This window comes from Centropristis striata, chromosome 21 (assembly GCF_030273125.1).
Source record: "Centropristis striata isolate RG_2023a ecotype Rhode Island chromosome 21, C.striata_1.0, whole genome shotgun sequence".
NCBI classification, from domain to species: domain Eukaryota; kingdom Metazoa; phylum Chordata; class Actinopteri; order Perciformes; family Serranidae; genus Centropristis; species Centropristis striata.
This window is the reverse complement of record NC_081537.1, coordinates 14,909,089-14,935,935: the sequence shown is the minus strand read 5'-3', so window position 1 is coordinate 14,935,935 and position 26,847 is coordinate 14,909,089. Positions and strand designations below refer to the sequence as shown.

Here is a 26,847-nt window from a genome sequence, read left to right as displayed (position 1 = left end):
ATGTGCTCAGAAAGAGGAGAGGCTGGAGGAGAGTGAGACCTCTTCAGAACTCCTCTGCTTTTCTGTTGACTTTGACAGTAAATAAATGACACTTTGCACAAATGACAAAAACGCCACATTAATTTGTGCTACCAGATGGAATGCAGCGTGGTACAATGCAGGGATAGCAGGTGGCTAACAGTTGACACAAACGACTCAGTTTCTACCCTAGGAAATCAGAGTAGCGTACCAGAACGGGCCAGGCACCAGCAGGCCAATCATCATCAGCCATTTAGAGGGAGGATGTGCCCGTACAGCTCCGGAGCCAGTTATGGGAAAGGCTCCTGCAGCCCATTACTGATTATCAGCTTAAAATTTAGCCAGGAACATAAACCACCAGAATATGTTGCTAATTCAGTCCCAGTTACAGACTGTAATTAGATCAGCGCTGTCATTATCAACAACTGCTATTTCACTGCTGACTTTAATCTCAAAATCATCAAAAGCATTTTCACAATCAAACATGTAAGAGTAATCATCCCCCCCCCACCCCAATTGTAATCTAGTTAGTGTGTGCATGTATTGACTAACAGTTGGGGTGTTTGCTGCACTCTTTTTATAATGTAATTTCTGGTATCTCATTACATGTAATCAGTGTCTCCCCAACCCCTGTCAGCCACTCACTCTCCCCATCCCCAGCTGTAACCCTTAAACAAAGACCTCTACACAAGGGTACTCTGTCTTTTCCGCAATGTACACAACAGTACACACATGCACGCTTTCACACATGCACGCACCGGCGCCATTAGGACCTCCGAATAATAGCTGCAGTAATGAAGTGAAGGGTGCATCAGTGCAGAATTGAATTGTTTTTCGAAAACAATTGATGAGGTCCACGCTGCGTTTCGGTGATGAGTCAAACAAGAGGGGAAATATTTCTTATTATAGCGCTCATTTGGATGCATTCAGGATTTCTTCTTGTGCTTGAGGTAATGGGGAGTAGCTCCGGGAGTGTACATGTGTGTGAAGGACATTGTATGTGTTCATAGAACATTGTCTCTGCTTGTGTATGTGTGTTTTGCATGTTAAATCCCAGTGGGTGCACACAGACAAAGGCTCCAAGTTGAGTGTAGATCAAATTAAGATACAGTGGATGGGGGGGGGGATTGCCTGAAGTTCAGATGTGTGCACACATGCATGCAGGTGTAGATTAAATTAAGATACAGCGGAGGGGAGTTGCATTATACACTTCACGATGAGCGTGTGGGTACGTGTGTGTTTTGCCATCTGCAAATGCCAGGCAGCTGAAATGCCCCAGGAGTGATGTTCTGTAAGGTTCAAAAGCCTGTGGCGGCATTTGTCCTCCGTCCTTTGTACCGTGCTAAAAGAGCACTCTCCCCTGTCCTTGCCTATTTAATATGAACAGTAAGAGTGGCCGGGCTGGCTCCTCCCCAGCTTGGTGTCCTGCCCCCATTAGATTATTCAGAGCTCTGATGCTTGTCCTTCAGGACTTGCTGGGTAGAGTCACATCCTTCCTCATCAGGTCAGTTAATATTGTTAAAGCGTGCGTTTACTGCGCACGTGCAGTGCCTGTGAGTAATCAGCAGCTGTAAAACAGCTGTTGGGGACAAGAGACATGACAGCATATAATATGTATAAGCATAATTAATGTTAAATTTCTCCTCCAGGGCGCCAGAGTGCGACCGTTTTGGTTTGAACGTGCGACCAAAAATCTGTCAAGTGGGACTAAACATTTTCATTGGTCGCACTGGTGCACCTGACATTCAGCAGGTGTGTGTGTGTGTACACACATTTAATAACATGAGACAACTTATTTCTCTTCTGTTTCTAACACCAACAACAGCTGCTCTAAGCATATAAGTAATATGTTAACATGTAGATTGCATCTGGTGTCACCTACTCCCTTTCACTGTTAGGGACAGGGGCGTAAAGTAGGCGGGATTGGGGGCCAATGGTCCCTCGAACCCTCCAAAACCTTCTGACCCAGCATCTTCATCTGACATAAACAAAATAGCCTTCGCATTTATTCCTGTTTACACATCACTTGTGCAACAAAAAAGGTAACGCTTAATGCATGAGATAAACTATGTGGTTTATCCTTTAAACTACATTACGTTATCACGATTCACTTAGATCTTCTAGTTTCATATGACATCAGTGTATTTTCTAAAGCCTTAAAATTGAGTCTGCTACAGCCCCTGAAAGGTAAAAAAAAACCCCAAACCAATGTACAAAGTTAGTCTGGAGCCCTGACCTTCACTCAGAAGTATGTTTTTCTTATGTTTATATCCCCGAAAATGTTTGATCTTGACTATACTGCATTGTATCTGTACCTACAAAGTTTGTGCCTTGAGAGATGTTTTCACATTCTTCTACTGACGAGGGAGTTGTCAATCAATCTACTTTTTATGTAGGAGAACCATGTTAGTCATATATTCATCATACTTTTTCAAACTAAAATGCACCTGGAGCAACTTTTAAGACATTAAAAACAATTGAGATTAAAATACGAGTTACAGTTTAACAACTTTCCTTTACTCTACATTCTGCTTGTATCACTCCCTGGTGGTATTTAAGTGTTGGGACATGTTGGATGTGTTGTCTCCACGCACAGCTGACTGACATTTTTTTCATGCAATGCCGTCAATAATGACACTGTCTGCCTCGTGAATCTAAAATGCTACAAAACAACCGATGTTGTGTTATTTTTAGAGGCAGAGTCATTCGCTGTAACATCACTATCGGCCACCTCCTCCTCAGCAGAGTTCGTGTCTCTCAGCTGCGGTGTGCCCTCTCCTCTGTCCCCCCTTCTCTGGGTGTCCTCTCTGACTCATTGACACCGCCTCTGTTATTCACTTCTTAACAAGTCTAATTGGTTGTCTGTGAGATAAAACAACTGTGAAACGAAAGCAGCGTGACAATAGATATCTCATATGTTCATTTTCACTTTAGGGCACTTCTAGTTCTTCTTGCAGCCGAGGGATGACGAAGCGGTTCAGAGAGAATCGTAGACAGTTAAAGATTGAGAGATAGAGCGGAGAGATGCATTAAAAAGAAGATAAAGAACACTGTAATCCAGTGAACACTACCATATGTTCCTCCGCATTACAAGCCTTTGGAGCACACACATACCCACAGAACAGTTGATGGCGCTCTGTGGATGTTAAATTATTTTGTTTGGCAGCACTTCATTTAAAAGTCAGACTGTTTTCGCTGATGCCACACAGTCTGTGTGAAAATCGTGTTAAACTGCAGCAGTTTAAGCAAACTACATGTCCTCATAAGACCCTAAGAAACCCATTCACCACTCCTGTTTAACAAATGCAAAGGGAAATGTCTGAGTAAGGGCTGTGCATCCATTCATTGTCAAGAATCAGTTAGTGTTTGTGTTTGTGAGGACAGCGCTGATGTTCGAGGCTTAAAAATTAGAGTGTCTGTCAATTAACAACAATAGATTGGAGGCAAATGGAACCTAGTAATTGTCCGATTTTCACACCCTGTTCAGCCCCGGGTTAGGACCCTCATTAGCTGGAGTTATAGATTCATTGGCCCAGGGCTTACAGTCATTTCACACTTTCACACAACACAAACCATGGGGTAATTATAGTTCTTTTTTTCTGGAAATGACTACTTTTTGTTTGCATCTTATTTGTCATGGTTTTATAGTTTTGTTGTCATGAGAATTGGAAGAAGTATTTTTCATTTCACTGGTTCTTTAAAGGGGAAATTAAACTGTGTATTTCTTCCCTCTTGAAGGCCATTAGTGCCCTTTATTATTGTGTGCTTCAGGTATAAATGAAAACATGTAACAGTTTTTAAAAATGCATGAGAAATAGTTTTGTTTATAACTCTTACAGACTGAGCAGCTATTAAAAAATCCAAGGGTACATCATTTTGATGCACATTTGGTATATCATTTTACTTTTTGTAGTATAAATAACAAAGAGAGTAGTGCAAGTAAATAAATATAAAAAGAAATAAAATGAATTAACAATAATTTTAAAATTAAAATAGATAGAAGGGAAAATAATTGAAGATAATTATAATTAGTTATATTATAGTTAATTTATAAAAAAACAATGTATATTTATATTATCTAATAAAAAATAAATAAAATAGTCATGAAATAACAATGCATGTTTTAAATGAAAATAGATATGAGAAAATAATTGTAGTAAATTATAATTAATTATATTATATTTAATTAATAAAAACACAATGTATATTTATATTATGAAATAATAAATAAATAAATAATTAAAAAAGCCATGAAATAGCATTTTTTTAAATGGAAATAGAATTGTTATAATCATGAAACCTAAAGAAAAGGAAACACAAAAAGATTAGATGGATAAAGTATTTTTCATAATATTTTATTGTGCAGTTGCAGTTTTTGTTCTTTTTCAGCAATGCATTTTTATATTTATTTCACTCAATTTTTTTTCAAGCTTCACTAAGATTTAGATTTTGTTTTTATGCAAATTGTTGTTAGCGATGCTGATGCTACTTTACAGAAATTCTGCACTTGTGGTGTGATGCGATACTCCACTCCAGGACAGGGTTATCCCTGATCTTTCTGGTCTACCTCCAAAAACATAGCTTTAACAAGGCTATAAATCGATGGGAGAACCAAAAGTAATGAGAAGATCCTTTGGCGATCAAAGTAAACAAGTCATGTGCTGTGAGCATTGTGAGGATGCTCACCCTGAGCTCTGATTACCAAGTCTGAATCCAAAAGCTCTGAGTTAATAAACAAGAGTTTGAAACAAAGTTAAAGTCGCCCAGGGCTCTTTTCTAACCTCTTCTAAACTTTGCATTTCACTGTATATCTCTGAAAATTGAATGGTCTTATCTGATCCATTCCTTTCCATTCAAAAGGACTCTCCTTGATTGGTGGTTATTCTGGATTTGGCTTTCACATACTCAATTTTAAAGGATTATGCATCTCGAATAATCAAGAAGGAATTCATTTACATAAGTTGTGCTGTTTGCTCCAAGGACCTAAGGGATTAAACTTGGTACATTACTTTTAGATGCCGCCCTCTGTGATCAGGTGCTACTTAAAGTTTGTTGCATGGCACTGTGTTGCTTTGATAAACAAAAACTCCCCCACCCCCCAAAAAAAAAATCTAATTAAGTTTTGCAAACTATCAGATTATTTTCTTTTTGTCAGAAGTAGGAGAGTTGATGAGGCGCCAACAGCAGGAGCTAATGCGCTGGCACTTGGCATACACAGCTCCTGATAAGGAGACATTTTTGCTCTCAATCTGTTAGCACGCTTCTTCATCTTGTTCTCTCCTCTCTGTTTTCTTCACTGCAGATGTGACTCAGAAAACCGTTACCTTGGCAATCCACTCAGAGGAACCTGTTACTGTGAGTAATTCAGCACTGGACAGCTACTTGCTGTAGAGACAGCTCATATGCACTCACACTCACACTGACACACACACACACACACACACACACACACACACACACACACACACACACACCTCCTTGATTATTCTTGGCTATTCTCTCTCTGCTTTTCTTTCTTCCCCCTCTCTCTGTCTCTCTCTCTCTCTCTCTCTCTCTCTCTCTCTCTCTCTCTTTCCCTCTCTTTCTCTCTCTCTCTCTCTACTTCCACTCTTCTGCTCAGGGCAGATGGAGCATTTTAGCACTTTGGCACCAGGGGCGCTTGTTCAGTGACAGAATGACTTGTCGTGAAAATGTCAAGTGCATCAGAAGGAGTGAGTGATTGAGCTAATCAAGGAGACGGAGCAGTAAAAACTCTCCACTTGTCTACTCACTCCCTCAATCACCCACCTACTCATTTATTAATTTTAGAAAGTTAACTAAATGTTCGTTTGATGTGAGTGTGAAGGAAATGTATCAAGGTGAGTGATGCAAAAAGCTGCATTATGGCAAAAAAAGAAAAGAAAACGAAAGACCTAAAGCTGGTGCCCAGTATTCCTGTGTATACTGTACATGTTTGTGCTTTGTGTGTTTATTTGCATGATGTGGTGTCCTTCACGGTGCCGCGGTATGTCTCTCTTCCAACACTCTGCCACTGACAACACAGCCTTTGCCAAGGTTTTGTCCCTTTTTGAAATGCCACGGCCTGACACCGGCTCAATGAGGGGAAGACAGGAACTAAAAGCCCGGAGCTTGCTTTAACCTCTGCACACCACTGGGACATTCTCCTGAGCTCTGTTGTATTGTATTGCTGTATTGTAAACATTACACCCCCCCGACTATCTGAAAGGCCATTGAGCATGGATTAACGTGCTGCACTCATTGTGACGTTATCCAGCTCCTTCACAGTGTGTATTAGTTGACTTCTCACTTCTGCTATTACCCAAACTGTTTGTTCAATTAGAACACTTTGACTGTCACGTAATTTGGACCCATTATTACCCCTTTTCCACCAAGGCAGTTCTGGGGCCGGTTAGGAGCCTAATTTTCAACCAGTTTTTTGCGTTTTGACAGCCAAAGAACAGACTCTCGGCCAGGAAAACGGGTTCCAAAACAACACCAACTCTTTGCTGGTCTTGAACCATGAACCACTGGCAGCGGGATTATCGTGAACAACAAGGCCAACTAAAATGTGATCGATATGGACTAGAATATGGCTTACAACAATGACTAACATTAACATCCTACGTTCAGTGTTAACCCTTTATCAGGCAAATAACCATATTTGGTAACTTGAGCGGACATCTATTACAGGTCTCCTCGCTCTCCGTGAGCTCATAGAACCACATGGATTTCTACATCACAGATGGTGAAACTGTGGCATCTGACCAATCAGTAAATCATACAAGATTCAAGCTTTCCTTTATTGTCATTGTATTAAAAAAGTATACAACTAAATTTACGTGTGCTTCCCATATATAAGGGGCTTTAAAAAAGACATTCAGACATTACGCATATGTAATAAGTAGTCTAAAAAGATAATAAATAGTTTAGAGGTAAACGATAAAGTGGTGATCGATGCAAATTATGTGTTATTGTCTATTTAGGGTTGCTGTGGGAAAGGGACTATAATAAATGTGATAATGATGATGACTCAATTAACCCTGATTTTCAATATAAAAATGAAACATTTTGCAAAAAGTCTTGTAATATCGTCCAATAACACTTCAGGGTTGACATTTTCAATTTCCAGGAGTGCCCTATAAAGGGTTAATAAGAACTTAAATCGATATACAAAACAATCAAAACGAACAGCACAAATGTGTTGTATAAAGTCGTGTTTGGATGCTAGAGTAGACTCGCAAAGCCACGAGCAACATTTTTATAGAGACGATGTAGTCTGCCATTGTTGTTATTATGCTTGCGTAGAGCGGAGATGTTTCCTGAAGTATACAGTGACTTAATGATGTGGCTCTGTAGCCTGTGGAAAATCAAACCGGTTCTGAGAAGGGTTTTTGTATTCTTTGCAATGGGAGCACATATGCCACAATCACCTGAAGCACGATGAGGCGTCGAGTGTTTTTTCTGGTCTGACCGATGAGAATGTAGTCCGTCAAGAGCATTTCAACCAACCAATCAACGAGCTGATGAGAAGGTGTCAGCTGTGAGAAAGGCACGTTTAGGCCAGCCCTTCAAGATTTCTTGCACCTAGATTAACATGAATACAACCAGGTCAGACTGAAAAACTATTCTGTCGTTATTTATTGTTAAAAAAAAAAAAATGTGCCCAGTGGAAATGTAGTCATCTACTGCTCCATTACTTCCAAACCAAAAATTAAAATGCATCCATGGTACAAATGTAATCGATTATACAATCTAAAATGTATTTGCCAATCTACATTAAATGTATGTTCATACTTTACACTCAATCAGTATGGAGCCACTTCATACGTGAACACTATTAATTAATAATGCAAGTTTTATTAATCGCTGCAGGGGAATTTTTCTACCTCGCTACTCGTTCTCTGTATGATGAGAAAATTAAAACACCCGGATGGCCGTCACTGGAATTGATTACAGACATTTTGATTTAACTTGTCTCCATCAGTCACGTGGTCGTTTCTCAGTGACATCTGTAGCGTACATCTCTCTCTATTAATTCTGACATGGAAGTCTCTAGTGTAATAAGCCACATCTTGCAGCTTTTAATGTGTATATTCTTCAGAAATTCGCCACTCTTTATTAATTACAGCATCTTGTTGAATTATAGGAAAGTATATGAGATTTGTCTTTACTTTCTGATTTTCAAAATAGACAATCTCCTGATCGACTACCAGTTCACCTTCAGTCTCATCCAGGAAGATGATAATCACTACACTGCCATCAACTTTATGGCCTCACCTGAGCAGGTAACTACCAACTCATACACATTCAATACTGGTGGTCATATTTCTATCAAGATTTTTCAAGATTAGCTCCAGGTGTCTGGAACAGACCATAAATTGTTCCCTTAATCCTTATTGAAATTCATAACCTCTTTATAATATCTCTGCTTTTATGATGTACTTTAGTAACATGAGGATTTTTGTAAAATTGTCAGTTTAGTATTTAACTACATTGTTTTATGTTTTCAATCTGAAGGCTAACAAGAACTTGGACATGTCCATCAATGCATCCAACAACTTCAACCTCAATATCACCTGGTCCGTGGGATCAACAGGTACTTTTTTTTATACTTGATTTTGCAGTAAATTTATTGTGTATTGCTCTATTTTTTTTGCCTTTGAGAGATTGACAAGGGCTAAGCTGTGTACTCAGCCTATTTGCTGATGTTATTTATATATTGACTTCAATAAGGGCTGTACTTAATGTAGTTTTAAAAATAACAAAAACGGGTGTTCCCGGTGGCACACCTGGTAGAGCGCATACCACAGAGGCCCAGTCCTCGTAAGCGGGTGGCCCGGGTTCAAATCCGGCTCGAAGCCCTTTCCCGCATGTCTTCCCCTCTGTCTCCCCCTTTCACTCTCAATATCTCTCCTGTCAATAAAGCTACAAAATGCCCAAAAACATATCTTAAAAAAAAAAAAAATAACTGAAAGAAAATCATTCTAAAATAAATAAAAAAATCCTCAAAGTCCTTAATTTGAATAAAGTGAACTGGATTGGTACAGCCCTAATTGAAACGTTGTCTAATACGTTTCTTAGAAAGTTGAATTTTAAATGAAGTAGAATGGATGGATTTTACTAACTGCCAACAGCCCATTGGTCTATGTGTGTTAGTTTCCTTTTTCACTGTATTTTAAAACATTCCCATTAGCCTGTCAAAATACAAATTACAATCTTCTGCATGAATAGAGCAAAATAATGTTCTACACCCAAAAAATATTCTACACTTAAAAAATGGCTTAGTTTACAAATGATATTATAGAGATGGGTAAAACGTTTGTTTAATAATATAATGACTAATACTTAATTTAATGTAATGACAAAAAGTTTTCCCATCATGCTTGTTAATATAATTAAATTTAACTGTAAACACATTAGGGTTGTCACGATGCTAAAATTTTCAACTCGATACCGATACTCAGGAAAATATTCGATACTCGATACCATTTTCGATACCACAAGGATAAAAACAAAGACCCCAGAATTTAACAGAAATATTTTTATTAACAAGAAAAATGCAACATGTAAAAATGAACAGAACCACCGGTTAAATATTTATAATAAAAAACAGTTGTGCAAAAAGAAACTGCAACTATGACAACAAGCTTCAGATACTCGATACTTTTGAAAATGAGTATCGGACCCGGATACAACATTATCCGTAGCCTAAAACACATTAACCTAACTGTCACCTTACAATAAATGTCTGAGGCTTTAGAAATTGAGTTTCTAACTTGGATAATTTGGCCTTTTCATTATTTATTTAATTTAAATGATAATCTGGTCAGATTGTATGACAGCCATTGGAAGAACAATAATGAACCCTCTCTTGTTAGTGTGTACCGTGTCACTGTTGAGTGGCTATTATAGGCCCCCTGAGGAAAGACACCCAAGGACACTGCAGTCGTCCAGTGCCACCGTTTATCTCCAGCCCTCCTCTCCTCTCAAGTCATCTGCTACTTTCTCCCTCCCCTCAACACTGACATTTTCCAACCACTAAAACACGTTAACCTCCCGCGCCCCAACACCCCCACCACCACACCACCTTAACCTTTTTCGGAGCACCGTCATTAATATTTGAAGTTGGGTCCCCTTTCCCCCGCAAAGATATTGTGTCTCAGAAGGAACAGGAGCCTCTTCACAATCGACAAGAGCGTTGAGGCGCCTTTGGGTGGGAGGAGGAGGGTGATTTCAATTAAGATAAACGTGCTCACGTAGCCACACTCAAGCTGTCATTTTCAGTTCTTTTGTTTCAGAGCTGTGGGTTGGAATGTCAATGTTGAGGACCCACTGACACGAGGAAGAATGAGAAATGACTGAGAACATTTAGATAGATGGAAAATAGGCTTACATTTTCAGGAGTTTTTGTTGGAAATGAATTGGTTTTTATGGCATGATGGATATTAAAAATCTCATAAACAGTCTAAAGTTTACACTTCAATGTGACCATATTGAATTTTATTGAATGAAACAACAAGTTTTGGGTTGTTGTAAAATGCAACAACATCCTTTTCATTAAACTGAACATAAATGGAGAAAAACAAGTTTTTATAATAAATAATAGTTAATCTGTGCAGGTTTTTATTGCCCTCATATATTCCTCATTTTCACTGCATAGTGAGGCACTGCTCTACTCAACTTGATTTGATCTTTTTTTTGGTTTTCCATTAGATAAAGTTGTGCATAGTACCTGCTATGTCTTACTACCATCTCCATCAAGATTCCCAGTGAGCTGAGCTGATAGCAGAAGGCGGATTTAAAACTCTTCGTGCGAAACAGGAAAGCTTGCAGAAACCTACCACTTTTTAATAGCCAAGCTACCGTCAGAATTATCTCAATTTGTTTATTCATTCACCCAAGATTCCAAAAAAATGTCAGCCAGCAAAACTACGCCATACCATTGACGAAGTAAATACGTTGAAAAGTATTCAAGTATTGCGTTGAAGATAATGTTACAGCAGTTTCATGTGCCATTAATATGGCGATCAGCCGAGAATCACAGCGATTTGAGGACTCAAACGAATTATTATCATTATTTGAATGAATCTCAATTAATCTGCCAATTATTTTCTTGGTAAACTGATCAATCGTTTGATAGTGAAAATAGTCAGCCCAGTTTCTAAAAGTCAGAGGTGATATCTTTACCTGGTTTTGTCAGTCCAAAATCCAAATTTTTTCAGTTTAATAAGATATAAAACTGGGAAAATAACAGAAAATCTCCATGTTTATGTCGGTGAAAACAGCATTTTATGTAATTTTTGCATGAAAAATGATTTTAATGGTTATCCGAATACTTTTTCAATAATTATTTTATCAACTAATTGATTAGTCGACTAATCCTTGCAGCTCTACTGCCTGAACTCCAGAAAAGTACCTGGTAGTAAAAGGGAATGGAGCAAAATCAAGCCGAACCATGCAGTGGAAATAAGGCACTACAGCACAATCACACTACATAATAATATAGATAATGCTATGTTCTAGGTCTCAGCTATGCTAAATGCATTAGCTACTAGTGGTGATATGGACTGAAATGAGGACTTGCATAAATCAGTCATGACCTGTGGATAGCAGCATTAACCCCTTGTTCAGGCTGTGCTTTTCCCCCATGTCCATTAAAGAATAAAATATGGATTCCATGTATAATTACAAAATAAAGCTCAACCCTGTTTTTAGGTTGTTTAAGTTTAATGCACTCAAGACATAATAATATAATTGTTTATGAGGGCCTTCCTGTGGCTCGATAAATCCAATAATGGATTCATAATGACATGTTGCAGCTGTTCCAGCTCCATCTCGGTATGTAGGTGAGCTATCAGAGTGCCAAATGGCAGCGTGGTAAACATGAACTCTTTGCCCCAACAGCTGGAACCATCTCTGGAGAGGAGGTGCCCATTGTGTCCAAGACCAACATCAAGGAATACAGAGACAGTTTCTCCTGTGAGAAGTTCAGCTTTAGAAGCAACCCCAATATCACCTTTTACGTCTACGTCAGTAACTTCTCATGGCCAATCAAGATCCAGGTAAGGACTGTGTTAATGACCTTGGCCTGACTCTTATTCAGCAGTAAACATGGTGATCTAAAGTATTCCCTGTTGTATATGATGCTGTCTTTGCTTTCAAATTGTTCCCTAGATATACAATATGTACATAGTCGATTGGTCCTACATGCATAAAGAGAGCAGGAGCAGCCTCTGCAGATGCAGAGCTTGTTGTTGTTGTTGCTCAGGGTGATTTCAAGTGCACTTTATTCTAATTACAGATTTAATGAGCGATGGTTAACGTGCATAGGTGCACAGCTGTTTTTTTTTTAAGCAGGCAAACGCAAAGCACCGTTTAACCTTTCCTACCCCTCGTTCTGAATGGAGGAAATTGAGGCTTTGATGTGATGCACAGAGTAAAAATACAACACAGTAAAAAATAAATACCATTTTCAGCAGTTATCATGTGTTTGCAGGAAAACAACAATTAAGCTATTGTCAAAAAATATTCACGGTTTAATCTTAGAGGCCGTAAAGGACTCCCAATGAATGATAATGTTGTTCCATATCTGCTGGGTGTGTTAACTTTTTGTTAACAACATAACTATCTTTGACCGCTTATCCGCAGTCTGAAGCAAATGCATTGCCCGAATTGTATGTTTAAAGGGATAGTTCTTATTTATTGAAGTGGGGTCGTATGAGGTACTTGTCCATAGTCAGTGTACTACTACTACAAAAAAAAAAATGTGTTGGTCGGCACGCCCCCAGTTTTGATCAATCTATCAATAATAGTTTAAGTGTGCACTATATTTATAATATTTTGCTGCTTTACCTTGCTGTCAGTCAGCCCTTCTGGATGAGGGACTGAAGCTAACTGAACTGAAATCACTAAAAAACAGTATTTTTACGTAACAGAACACAGGAGTTGCTGGTCTTCCGCTGCCTCAGTCATTTTGTTTGCTTGTGTTATTTTGTTTCTTTGGTGTTTTAAAGTATAAGTTCGTTTGCACCAAAGTCACCACAAACAAACCAAAAAATCGAGGCAGCTGTAGACCAGCTATAACTGTGTCCTGTGAAGTAAAATTACCGTTTTTGTCACAGGATATAGATGGATCTTCAGTTCCGGCTTCGGTTCCCATTCTTAAAGGGCTAAATCAAGACACTGTAGAGCAGAGAACATCTTACACTTAAGCTAATAATTAATTTTTTTTAGGACTTTTTGTATGTGGTCCGCAGCAATACATTGCTTAGCTTCCATGCCAGTACTCCTGCCTGCTTTTCCAAACTAGAAAGCACCAGCTGCTGTAGGTAAAACACTGATTTTGGACAAGTACCTCATCCAAAAAATCAAAATGATCCCTTTAAGCAAGACACATTTACTGAAAAATATGATACAATTATCATTCCTAATAATAGCACACAATCCCCTTTTTGCTAATTAGCTCTTCCAAGTATCGATTTTTATATTTGTTCTGTGTCTCCCTTTCACAAGGTAGATGATTGGACCGCGCTGTGGTGATAATATCTTCGGGGTCACTCCATCTGTGGAGGTGGCCCAGTAATAGTTTTCTATTAGATTTCCTGGCCAACAGTCACTTATTTATTATGGACTGGCCTGAGCTGTTAAAGCAAATAGCTTTTGTAACAGGATAAGGTCTCTCTTTGCCTTTGCTCGCCTTTATGATGCAGGGGAGAGAGCGTAGACCTGGATGAGATAAAGCAGAATTTGAGAATGCACTTATGAGCCTTGTGTTTAGGGTCTGAGGCCGTAAATAAGCATTTAAATGTTGGAAAAGATAGTAAAGGCAGGTCTTGAGCTAAGATTTTTCCGTGACATCATTATGTGTTAGTGTAATTTGAACATAAGAGGAGTGTTCGATGTAGTAAAAGTCCACTTGTAATAGAAGTACATTCTCGAATGATGCTATTGATCGGCCCAGATAGATGAATTGAAATTAAATTAACCCTGAACATATTGCTTTGACCTCATTTTATGTGAAAAGCAGGGTTGGGAGCACTGAATAGAACTGCCCGGCTTACTAAAAAGCCAGCAAAACATCTGTGTAATGTGTGCTTTTGAGTCATGTTAGCCATGTCAGTGAGCATCTCATTTCAGATCACCAATTCTCATGTTCTGCCTAAAAAGGTTGTGGAAAAGTCAAAGATGGGAGACATTTGCAAGGATATAGTTGTCAGTAAAGAGCATGAGTCTAGTGAAGACTCTGAGCTGCTACAAGACCTTAAACATGCACATAGTTCTTCTGTTAAAGCCAAATATTCAGCTCCATCGCTCCTCAATTACAGAGAATTGAGGAAAGAGTAATACTTAATTTCTTTTATTGTGTATATATATATATATATCGAATGAATACATCAGCTCTTATTGTTAGACTGAATCACCCATATAAGTACCCTTTGAATTTCTCCCTCATCAGCATTCAAAGAATCCAACATGACGCACATGATCCACCTCTAAAAGCACAATTTGTGTCCTATTACCCGAGCCTACGTGCTATAAACCGGAGGGGGCTCAGTTCTGCTGCAGATGACGTCGTGTTTGTGTGTCTAAATGCTTTCAGGGCGAAAACCATCTACTGTAGATAATGACGTGTCACTGTGATGTGGCCTATCAGATGTGATTTAGCTGCTGGGACTGTGTGTAATCCCTCTTTTAATGAAGGTAAAACGTTATTCACTGGCCATGCTGCTGACATGAATACACTAATTAGCTTCATAAGAGATATTTCGTATGTTATTTACCTCAACAGCTCATGATAGTTTGCTGCTTTACTCGCATTTTTAATCGAAGACCAGTGAAAATGTATAATGATATCATAATATTTAGTAATTTGTTGGATTGGAAAGTTTTTATATTGATGCTTTTCAACAGTTAGAGCTTCTATTGAAGTTTTACAATCAATTAATTCATGTCTGTCATCATATTTTATGATGTCATCATCACCCCAGAAAAATACCTCGAACAAAATTTGAATGAAGTGATTCATTGGATTAAATGAGTAAGGCTTGTATTATAATAAATCTTTTTTTTTCAACATAAATACATGTAGGCAGCAGGTTAATCCATAAAATAATGATTAAATAATAGGCTTACAGCAACATTATGCTAACTAATTGATTGACTGCCACAATATATTTTATTATCTTTAGTTATTGCGCTTATAAAAATGTAATTTATGGTGCCAGACCGCCCTGTTAATACAGGTGTGTGCCTCCCATTGTGCAAAGGTTTTTGAAAATTTAGTTTTGAAAGGCTTAACCCCAACATTGCAGCAGACATATTCCAATATTTGGACAGTTTCAAGAATAAAAAATTACCTGTCACTTCCTAAATGTGAGTCAAAATCTACATTGGCGAATATAATAAATGAGGTCAGCCGGCATTGGCTGGTTGCTGAAGTAAGCCTTCTTCACTGTTCTTTAATTCACCCTCGCTGTCCACCATCACCGAGTGTGCACGTATGTGGCGGCACATTGCGGGAGCAGATCAGTTATTATCAAATATTTTTATTGTGAAGCAGACAGTATATCAAAAATACATCCATCTCTGGTTTGTCCAATGCTTCATAATTTCATTATAAGTAACAAAGGTGTCCTACAAATAAGCAATAAATGAAAAACAATAAATGGGAGAAAAATATAAAAAATATACAAAAATATGTAAACAAACGCATATATTAAAATAAATAAATAAATAAATAATAACCTCCCTGACCCACCCCGTCCCGCCCAACCAGTACTATTCAATTTGTCCTACATCCTGTTTTAAGAAAGAAATAATTGGTTGCCACATCCTCTTGAAGTCTTCTAACCTACCACTAAGAGAGTAACGAATCCTTTCAAGGTGCAATGTTTCAGTCAGTGCCGTTAACCATGCTTTGAAAAGAGGTGTCTCCGTTTTTTTTCCAATGGAGGAGAACAAGTTTTTTGCCACAGAGGAGACCATAGGATAGAAGCCGGCGCTGTATATTCTGTAGGTTCTGCGGGAGCAGATCAACCTAAAAGCACGGTGGAAATACAGTCAAAAGAGTATTTATAAATAGATAGTAGAGATATTGGCTCTTTTATGAGATATTGAAACACTTCGAATACAATGAGCTGGAGCTCTCAACCTGCTTTTTGATGTCAGAACTCATTGTATGAAAATTCAATTGATTAAAAAGGTCAATCCATGGGCAATTTACAATAACATTCTTCTTATGACATCATGTTAGTAGCCATCAGAAGATAAACTGAAGAGTTGATTTTGGACCCTGATTTAGAAAAAACTATTATTTTTTTCAGACGTTTTGTAATGTCTACAAACTGAAACCTTTCAGCCCTGTTTGAACTTTTTTTAACATTTATTGGTAACGCTTTATAATAAGGTCCTTAATAACCATTAATTAACAAGTAATAAGGCATTGTTCTCGCTTTAGATCCGGTAGTTGCAAAAAGCATAGTTAACTTATAGTTAACTTATAATGGATGCGCAATAAAGTATATTTTAATATCAATAAGCAAACAAAATAAGATTAATAAAAGCATGACAAAGACATAATGGGTGGGTCATGGGTGTTTGTAATGCCATTATTAACACTTATATAAGCTTATAAACACACAATAATGTTAATAAGCATCTTGTAAGGACTTACAAGGGCCTTATTACTTGTTAATTAATGGTTATCACAAGGACCTTAATATAAAGCGTTACCCATTTATTTCCACAAGAAGAAGCTTAGAGAACACATCATGTCAGTGACCTTTTAGCAGGTCCATTCTGCTCTTACTGCAACTGTCAACACTAAAATCATAAGAACCCCTTCACGACGTCACAGATCAACTGATACAGCTCAGTCAGATTGAAGTGAAAGTTTGCTATCCTGAGTGAAATTTTTGGTGTAAAAATAGATTTTATATACAAATTAAAATTCAGAGCAATTGAAAATTCTGCAAAAGCCTCATCTACCTTGTGATTTTTACCTCATGTTGGCTGTAAAACATTCATTGTTAGTTCATTTGACAACTAATTTCTTCTTTTCTTCTTTCTCTAGATTGCCTTCTCCCAACACAACAGTATCATGGACCTCGTCCAGTTCTTTGTGACATTTTTCAGGTAAGTGAGTTTAATATGTTGAATCCCTTCAGCTCTTCAGCGGTCAGGAAGCATCATCCAGAATTTGACCCACCACCTCTTCATTTCCCGCCCCTTGCCTCTCGGGGCTTATTGAGTTACTTGAGCCTGTTCCGTCAACCGAGCACATGTCAGTGCTTCTTGTGTCTTCAAGGCAGCAATTTTCCTTTTTCAAGTGGCAAATGAAGCAGCCAGTAACCATTTAAGTAGGTGCATATTGCTCTGCGAGCGGCTTCTAAAGAGAAGGCATGGGCGATCAAGATATGAGGGGCTCTTAATGATTTTTCATCCTGAGAGCTGCGATAGAAATCTCTTTCTCATTGAAATGTATAAAATGAGTCAATTGAGTTCTCTGAAAAGCACAGCAAAGTCTGAATACATTAAGAGGATGTGAGTATAATTGGAAAATGTATGCTTTAAGATAGATATTGGCATTTTTAAAAAGCTTTGGTTAGTCTTGTCAAGCCAAATCATTAGAGGTTGGCTTCAATGATGAGATCGTGTCTTTGGTGGGGATGGATATACTCAAAGCTCACAGCAATAGTTACAGACTGTGCTGCAGTTTCTGTGTATGTTTATTTTCTTTCAAGGTGTGCTCCCCAGAGCTGCCCAATAGACCAGCACATTATCTGTGTAGCTGTCAAGGTGGGAATAGAAGACAGACTTTGCCCAAGGCACCTGCCCATCATTGCCTGGCCCACAATAAGTTTCCCGAAAAAGCTGTCACACAATCAGTTATCTTCCGCCTCCATCCGATCAAATTTCAGTAGAATAGCCGAATTCAGGAATTCTTGGAAGGAAAGGGGAGAAGGACAGAGCTTATTTTGTCTGAAAATGTGTCTGACAGCTGCTTGCGTCATTTGCACAGGAGACCATTTTAAATGAGGTCATAATAGGGGCACAGGAGAAAAAGGAGCAGGAGCAGTTTAGGTCTTTTTAACTAAAATTCAAGATTTCATTTAAAAAAAAGTGAATTCATCTTTCTATATATTTAATTGTTGTTAATTAAAATATAAGATGTTTTCTTAAAAATGTCGATGAAAGAAATAAAATAATATATTTTCTGTCATTGTTTTGGATTTTTCCACAAATTTTAAACCATTTATTTATTTATTTATTTATTTATTATCTTTATTTTGTTCGATTTTTCTCTATAAGCAAACATACAAACCCAAATAATAATTATTGTGTACATGGATCCAATTTATGCCCAAAGTCCACAATTCAGACATTTGTCTACAGAAATGATCCATTTAAGTTTAGATTGTATTTTATATTTAACTCCCAAATATTCCAACATATTCTTCCATTTCTGCAGGAAAAAAAAAAAATCCATTAACATGTCCTTTTCCCCCATTTTTTGGTCCCTTTAAGGTAACAAATTAGTGAGCATTTTCATGTGCCCATGGCATTGTACTCCTTTCTCCTGGAAATTGTTGTTTGAATGATTTAAAAAAAAAACAAAAAAAAAAAAAAAAACTGAGGCACTTCTTTCATTTCTCGCAAATTTCCCAAACTTAATAAATCCAATGGATTTACACCCAAACAATCCATTCCACATCACCTCATGTTGCACATTTTTTTCCATCAGCACGCATTTTATTCTTCATTCTTTTCTTTTTTTTGTTTGTTGTTTTTCATTGCTGTGCACATTGCACTAATTCTCTCTCGAGTCTTTTGCTGCATGCTTGTTGTCCAGTTCTCACTGACCCATAAACGTGTGTGTGTGTGGAGGGGATGAACCTGCGGGAAACATAATCAGCCTGATGACAAAATGTCAAATCACCCCACAGGGTTTCTAGAGAGATAGGAGGTGAAGAAATGACGAACAAGCGCTATTTTTCCCCTTCTGTTGTTTTCTCTTTTGAGTTTATTCAAATATGGCCCCTTTTCACCTTTTTTCACTACAAGCTGTTCAGACGCATTCACCCCCCCCCCCCCCCCCCCCAATATCTTCATCAGATTTTCCACATCTTCATCTTAGTGACTTCATAAACAATATTTACTTGCACAGCACTGCCTAAATTGTAATCTAATTAGAGTCTGATTGTTTTATGCGTTCTGATTAGATGCTGTAGAAACTCCCTAATAGGATGCTGCGTTACACTTGCAGTGGAACCCCAGGGTCTAATTTATACTAATTAACAAGTGTCATTCCAGTCACATCCGTATGTCTGTGACTGTGTGTGTGTGTGTGTGTGTGTGTGTATACAGAACACGTGCACATTAGTGTCGCTGTGTGTTGGCACCATATTGGTGTGCAAGCAGTAAACTTATTAAAAAAGCATGTATGCACACGTAATTTATTTATCCCCATTTCATTCATAAAGTCATCAGGTAGAGTCGAATGGCATCACAAAAAACTGAACTCTTAATATGTACTTCTTTAAGGAAGTTCAGGCTTATATTTCTCAATTCAACATATTTCTAATCCTACAAGAAAGAATTACATCGTGTTATTTTAGCATTTTAGAGGTTCTTTTTACAGAGCATTGAGGATCATGTTTTAGCAGCTTAAAAAGCCTGTAGAAAGCAGGTATAGATATTATTGATTGCTCTCCCTTGTGGTAACTGTAGCCTGGTGGTTACAGAAATGAGCCTATAATTAAAAGAAAGCTGCATTGAGTTCAGTGTCTTCTCTGTCAAGGGCAAACTTTTATTCTTCCAAAGTGCATTGTTTTTTTTTAAATCCAAAGGCTATACAAATTGTACAATTTCAATGGCAAAAAAACCCAAAGTATTGACAAAATATCTTGGTTAAAAAATAAAGTCTCTCAACCTTGTTTTTTTTTTTTTTTACAATGTAAAGTACAAAATAACAACCCCTCTCTTTTGCCTCGTCACTGTCTCAAGGGAGTTTCTCTCTCCTCCTCCCTCCAGTGTTTGTTGCTTCGGCACAGTTACCTAAATAAGCTGTATCCCACTGAGGGTTTATTTTCATCGCCTGTACAACTTTTCTGCATATTGCAAGTAGCTCTTATTGGGTCTCTGCTCACAGTGCTGTCCTATTGTCTGTTTATCCTCCGAGCCGAAGCAAGGGGCCACCATGCAACATAAATGACAACAGACATTGAGCTGGAATGAGACAAGTGTGCATATATTATAGATATGGGGGGAAAATTTATATAGCATAATACGCAATATTTTGCGTGGCAATATTGTATCGTTTCATGGGCGCCAAGTATCAATATTTAGTATTTTCGCTGTTTTTTTTCCCGGAGGCTGTAGTGGGCTCACTTTCAGGAATATACTGAACTCTAAGGAATCTATAGGCACCATGTGTCAGGATATCATGTTGGGAAGTTTTCTAAATAAGGCAGCAAAGTTAGCCTCTTTTTTTGATGTTTCATGGTGATTTTCAAAGCGGTCATGTGACCTCTGACGTCGTGATGCTATCTCAATCAAAAAAGGCTCTCTGGGTTCCCACAAATTGACTTTCATTGTGGAGAAATAAGAAGACTGAAGTGAGATGAATAGACTGAGAATTCTCTCTTATTTGACAAAACAATTCTTGATTTAATTTAATTTTGTGGACACAAAATGCAGTTAAACAGTTAAATCCCAATATATTGTATCGCAATACTCACCATATTGCAAAATGCTTAAAATCGCAGTAATATCATATTGTGACTCAAGTATTAGGATAAAATCGTATTGTGGGGCCACTGGTGATTCCCACCTCTAATATATTAGGTCTATTTGGAAGAATACAATAACGAAGGAATAAAAAAAATAAAAAATGATTGTTTATAGTATTTTTTTTAAACAATATCTGGACATATTGCACCTGTTTTTCCCAGTGTTTTCATCTTTAGGCTCAAAGAAAACTTTTAAGGACCAATTTTCTACTGTTAAACATTGTGTGACATTTGGCTGTCTACTATAAAAACGCATAATGATAATAATAATAATAATGTAAGATGGTTTAAAGAACGGTGGGATTTTTCAGAGAGTCTGTTTGGGTGAGTGAAAGTTCACACCTGCTGTTACTAGGTGTACAAATCAACCCATCCCACATCAAAAATTACTTGTAGAAAACTCGAGTGCGTCTTTGTGTTAAGAATTTTATATTTGTCCTTCAACACTTAAGGCGCTACAACATGAATGATCGCAGAACTCCTTTTTATTAAGAGCAAAAGAAACAGCAAAGGGGATTTAAGCTTCTTTACTGTCTAAAATCTTAATGATGAAAGCCAAACATCTGTCTAGGGATTTTTGTCACTTCTGCCACATGAAAATGTCATTGAAGCCCCCACAACATCCCCCTGCATTCACTGTTATCTTCAAAGGTTTCTAAGATGGTGCAAGTATTTCTAAAAGAATGAAAGGGTTCCCAGCTTGTGCACCTCTAAAATAAATTCCATGTGCGTTGTTGAGATGTTTGAAGCACAGAGTTTCCCATCACTCAACACTTTAATCTCACTTCCTTTCTTTTTTTCTTCTTGGTAGACCCCTCTTTACTTTATATGAGAAGCTGTATTTTCCAAGTGTTATCACATTCCTCACAGACGTTATCGCCTTCTTCAAAGATTTCGGCCAATAGATGTTGCAGGTGTGGGCGGCAAATTGCAAGCAATATCAAACGAATGGGCCTATGAAATCGGAGCTAGTCTTGTGTCTCTGGTGAATGTGCTTATTACCAGACTGCCCAGTTTAGAAATGTGGATTGTCCCTAAAGACAAGGGCTCATTGGTCATATTTCAGTATGAGTTTCAAATCCAAATGATTGTCTTTGTTCCTGGACGAACAGCGTCATGTTCCGTTCTAATCCAGCAAGTAGAGAGAATAATTAGAGGAAATGATAAAATACTGGTTCATGACTGAGCAATCAGTTGAATTTAAAGTCATTTGACACCAAAATATGACGTTGCCATATATCTTAACCAAACCACAATGCTCATTGTCCCCACATTTTTCTCATAGAACATGCAGAATGTCTCTCCAGCACATAATAATCTTAACACTCTCATTTGTCACCAGGATAATGAAGTGGAAGCTCTCAATCAGTCATATTTTTCCATCCTAGCTGCACTCGGTACCAAGTTGAATTTCCCTTGACTAATGATTTTACTGTTGGGTTATTAATTGAAGTAATCGGCCAAAATATTCACTTTTCTAAGAAATGAATGTGCTACCTCGTTCATATCGTCTCCCCAGTTTTTCTTTTTTTATGATAGATGAAAACTTGAATATTTAAGTGTGTCCTGTTCCAGCCAGTAATGTTTTTGTAGTTTTATCATGAATGTAAAAAATGACAAAAATGCACCAAAAATGACATGTTATTGGTATTTAAGGTAATAAAAATACAGTAAACATGGCATAGAAAGAAAAAAAAGATGGCAAAAAACAGACAAACAACAGATGATGATTATAGGTATGTAGCTAGGTTATATTATAACCTAGTTATTGTAAGAATTAAGAGGATATTTGTTTCCTAGCCTTTACATAAGAAATATTGATTCTAAATACAATTTTGGTAAAAGCCCCATGAAAATAGTACATATGGTCTTTTACATGTTCAAAGTCACAAGACAGTACGTAGAACCAGAACTATTGACTTGCAACTGTTGAACGATATGGATTCTTGCAACATGAAAACGCTCCTGGCTTTAGCTGCATGTTTATATTCCGTATCTACTGTTGCATGCAAAAAAAGCTTAAATGCTTCAGGTACCCAAGAGTCGACTGCTTCCTGTATGTAAAAAATATATGTGATATCTTTCAGTCGTTGTAGTATTCTTTCTTGATGTTGTTTCCTTCTCTGTGATTCCAGTTGCTTTTTGTCCCTACTCCTGGTGGCTGCAGTTGTGTGGAAGATAAAACAAACCTGCTGGGCTTCACGACGGAGAGAAGTAAGTCAATAAAATATATTCCGTTGACATATGACGCACACCCGATCATGGCAGTATTCAAATAACTTCTCGATATATTAGCCAACGCAGCATTATCCTGAAAATCTGAGTGCTAATTTAGAGAGCCAGGGTCTGAAAAGTGCCCTAAACCTGCATTCTTTCTAATGGTCAGCAGGGGGCGCCTCCAGTGGTTACAAAAAAAGTCAGAGTTGGCGTATGCTTCAGGGCGGGATTACCTTGTGGTTGACAAGTTGGCCATTGGTCAGGTCAGCTCCAGGTCAGGTTGTCCTCATCAAAATACAGTCAATTTTGGTTACAAAAAAACAAGATGGCATCGACTCAAATGTCAAACTTGAAGTCTCAAAACGGTGGTACAGAAACCAATCAGTGGCATCATGGTGGCAAAGTCCACTTGTTTTATACAGTCTATGATCTATATATATGTTCAGAGGTCAGTATCTGCTAATGGATATGACGTCCCAGTTTTTGATCAATTATTTATCAGAAAGAAATATGATTTATAAAAGTATGAAGATGATAATTCAGAGAAATTGTGGATTGAAGTTGTGTGGACAAGTGGAAAGGGTTTGAAGGAAGCATATAGAGATACAGTGAATGACTTAATCAAAAGGGGATAGAATGAAACATTAATATTCAGTGTTGGTATAAAAGATGAGGTTGAGAAAAGATGGGGATGAAAAGGAGTGAAAGATGAGTTGACTGACAGTAGAATTTAAAAAGAAATATACGGTGCAGGAAATTGAGGAAGGGAGCAAATGTATGTAAATTCACCTCACTGCCTTGAACCCAAACCTTGGATTCTGTGGGTGCAACCATCATTTCCATCTCTTCTGATGCTCAATAGCAGGAAGTTTAATTTTGTGCACATCCAGCCTTATGACCTGCAGTCTACTAATAAAGCTCCCACAATTTATTTCCCCTTTGGGGATGACATTGATAATCATAAGATCCCAATTTTATACCCTCTAATTGATATATGAAAATAAACAAGAATGATAGCTGCAGTGACTCTGAGTCATGCCTATCCAAAGAATTAAAGTCAATAAAAATTAATGCAGGCAGATGGGCTCGCGTCATTAAAATTCTGCTCACTTTTTCTGTCTGCTCTTGGCATTCCCGTCATCTGTTTGTCGCTGCCCTTCAGCTGCCACATGAAAATAGATAAATAGTTAAATAAAAATCTCTCATGTCTTAATTTCAGGTGATAGAAAAGTTTTGTCTCCAGAGGAACAGAACACTTTATATTCTGTCAGGAGGACTAAAAGATTTGTTTGCAGATGACACATCAGTTTGTATCTATGAATGTATTATTTATACATCCACTGTATATGTTTATTTCTCTGCATTTGAGTGCACATTCCCTGGATTTTTTTAGCTCTTAAAGTAACAGGGCATGTGAACTTTACACACCTCACTGTGTAAGTGATCCTACAAGCTAAACTCCTCTCGGATTTTGTTCGGATTTGTCACCAGCTTTAGTTGGCTGCTACAGGTTCAATGGGAGTGGATTTTCAAAACCTGTAGCTATAATCTGAGATCTGCAACATTTCTGCCAGTGTGATGGAAAGACATTATTAAAGGGAGAAACTTTATCAAAATAATAACAAACATTCTCACATTAATGACCTCAAAATAATGAGTAATTGTCTTTTGATACATTTTCTCATTATTTTTTCAAGTCAAGTAATTATTTTGGGAATGTTTCTCATTGTTTTTTGAGTTATTCATTCTTATTTCTAAGTCATTATTTCATAGAAATTAACTTACTTTTTCCAAGATACTAACAAATAAGATGTTTATAGATGTGAAATAGATCTGAAATTTTAATTTTTGGTCACATAAGCAGTAAAATCCTTGAAAAGGTCTACTCCATAGGTTTATAGACCTGAGCAAAATAATACCTGAAGGCTCCCGTGGCATTTTCAGCCGCCCTACTTTAAAAGAGAAGTTGTAAAGAAAAGCTGTTTGCTGGTCACCTTTTCCTGAAAGCTCTAACAGCCTTAAGGATGTTCTTCAGTGCTGTTGTGGCTGCTACAGCCATGCAAGTAGTCTTTTACCACTTCTCATGTGGCAGTTTTCTCGGCCACATTTCCCTAATGGCCACGTCAGTTTGGACCATTTGTAGTGGATATTGCTGAACTAGTTAAGGTCGCTTTTATATCCTGTCAGATGAAAAGGGTTTAATGTATAAAATGGAGCATCTAGTGCATCTCTTTTGTACGCACTTGTGTCTTACATTTTTCTTTTTTTTTGTAGCTATAAGGTCAAAAACTGCTTTTAACTCTACCACTTCACACTGCAGTCAGAGTTAGTTTGTCATGTAGATATAAGCTTTATATTACCTCCATTTGCATTGATAAAAATAAAATACTCATCTAGGATCAGGATAGTTTAAAATTTCATTTCTGATAACCATTGCTTAAATACAACGGTTCAGCAGTTGAAACAATCCTGTGAACTGCCTCCAATTGGATCATTTTCTCACATTTGTTTGATAAATTCTATTATCAGTGTCTGACAAGTGCAGACACAATCAATCTCTCCTTAAAAACTACCCAGAAAACAAGATCTGTCTGTAGGATTGGCTGCTCAAGGGATGGTTAAATGCAAATCCACCCATGTGTCCTAGAAAGCCCTCTTTGCTCTGGTGTTTGTTTGTTATTTTTCAAGTGAGACTAGATATTAGACAATATAAGTCTCCATTTTAAAGTGCACACTCAGATTCAGCTGTCTGTTGAACGACAGCTGCAGTTGTTTCTATTTCTATATTTCCGACTAAATAAAATACAATGCCACAATTTAGCTTCTTTTTATGGAACTTATTACAATCAGCATTATTATTATTAGACACCGAGCACTTAAAGTGCAAAGACCCTATTGTTTTTCATCCATCTATTATTATTATTATTATTATTATTATTTTGACAAATGAATCGCCTTTTTGAGGCTTTTATCATATTCAAAAGCTCCCCAAACTCGGCACAAAGCTTCATTGCTTTTAGAAATGGGCGTGGCAAAATGACCTACTAGCGCCCCCTATAAGTCAGCCCCTCACACAGGTTTGTCGTAGAGACACGGAATTTGGTACATACATGTATCATGGGACCGCACCAAAAAGTCTCAAGAAGCCATACCCTACAGCTTCTACAGGAAGTCGGCCATCTTGGATTCGGCCATCTTGTATTTTATATGGAATTTTCGCCTGTTATAAATTTGCAGTTCATTAGATTTTCACATGCACCTCGAATGGTCCCATTTCCAGTTGCAAAGTTGTTTTTTGAACTTAATTGTGTTTTAAGTCTTAATGTCGAAATAACATGGATGGTACAAAGAAGATGTGATGTATGAACAACATGCCCTAACACTTTTTATCAGGCTTAATGTTAAAAAATAATTCCTCTAAATAATCTAGGTCACCCGGCATGGACAGAAACTAGTGGTTAAAACCTAATACCATATTACAAATAACATGTCAGCCAAAAATGTATATGCACTGCAATACTCATATTAATCAAACATTTCCTACCATCAACCAAACATTTACTTTCATCCACCATGTTTCTGTGTAATATCTCTTACTTTACATGAATTTTCCCAGCCAGGAACTCATTTTTACGATTATTCTGACACCAAATGAATGCAGCACAAGCTGCTATTACCTTCTATTGCGTTAGCGTGGTGGTTAATGTAGGTGCCAGGTTTGAAAAGGATGAAGGATGCGTGGAATATAAAAGACAATGTGTCTGGTTCTACTGTGTTGATTTTATAACTGCCCAATGTGAGTCCCACATTGTTAGCAGAGTGT

The 26,847-nt window shown here is 37.5% G+C and overlaps 1 protein-coding gene across 1 annotated transcript in view; it reads left to right on the top strand.

Annotated features, from left to right (window-relative positions):
- The window catches only part of atrnl1b (attractin-like 1b), a 90,390-nt gene that overhangs the window by 41,902 nt on the left and 21,641 nt on the right, over nucleotides 1-26,847 (top strand). Inside the window, exons 21-26 of the mRNA XM_059324314.1 lie at nucleotides 5,321-5,373; nucleotides 8,209-8,303; nucleotides 8,536-8,614; nucleotides 11,923-12,080; nucleotides 17,090-17,151; nucleotides 22,943-23,021. Of these exons, the coding sequence (XP_059180297.1) occupies nucleotides 5,321-5,373; nucleotides 8,209-8,303; nucleotides 8,536-8,614; nucleotides 11,923-12,080; nucleotides 17,090-17,151; nucleotides 22,943-23,021 (526 nt within the window). The remainder of the gene's footprint in view (nucleotides 1-5,320; nucleotides 5,374-8,208; nucleotides 8,304-8,535; nucleotides 8,615-11,922; nucleotides 12,081-17,089; nucleotides 17,152-22,942; nucleotides 23,022-26,847) is intronic.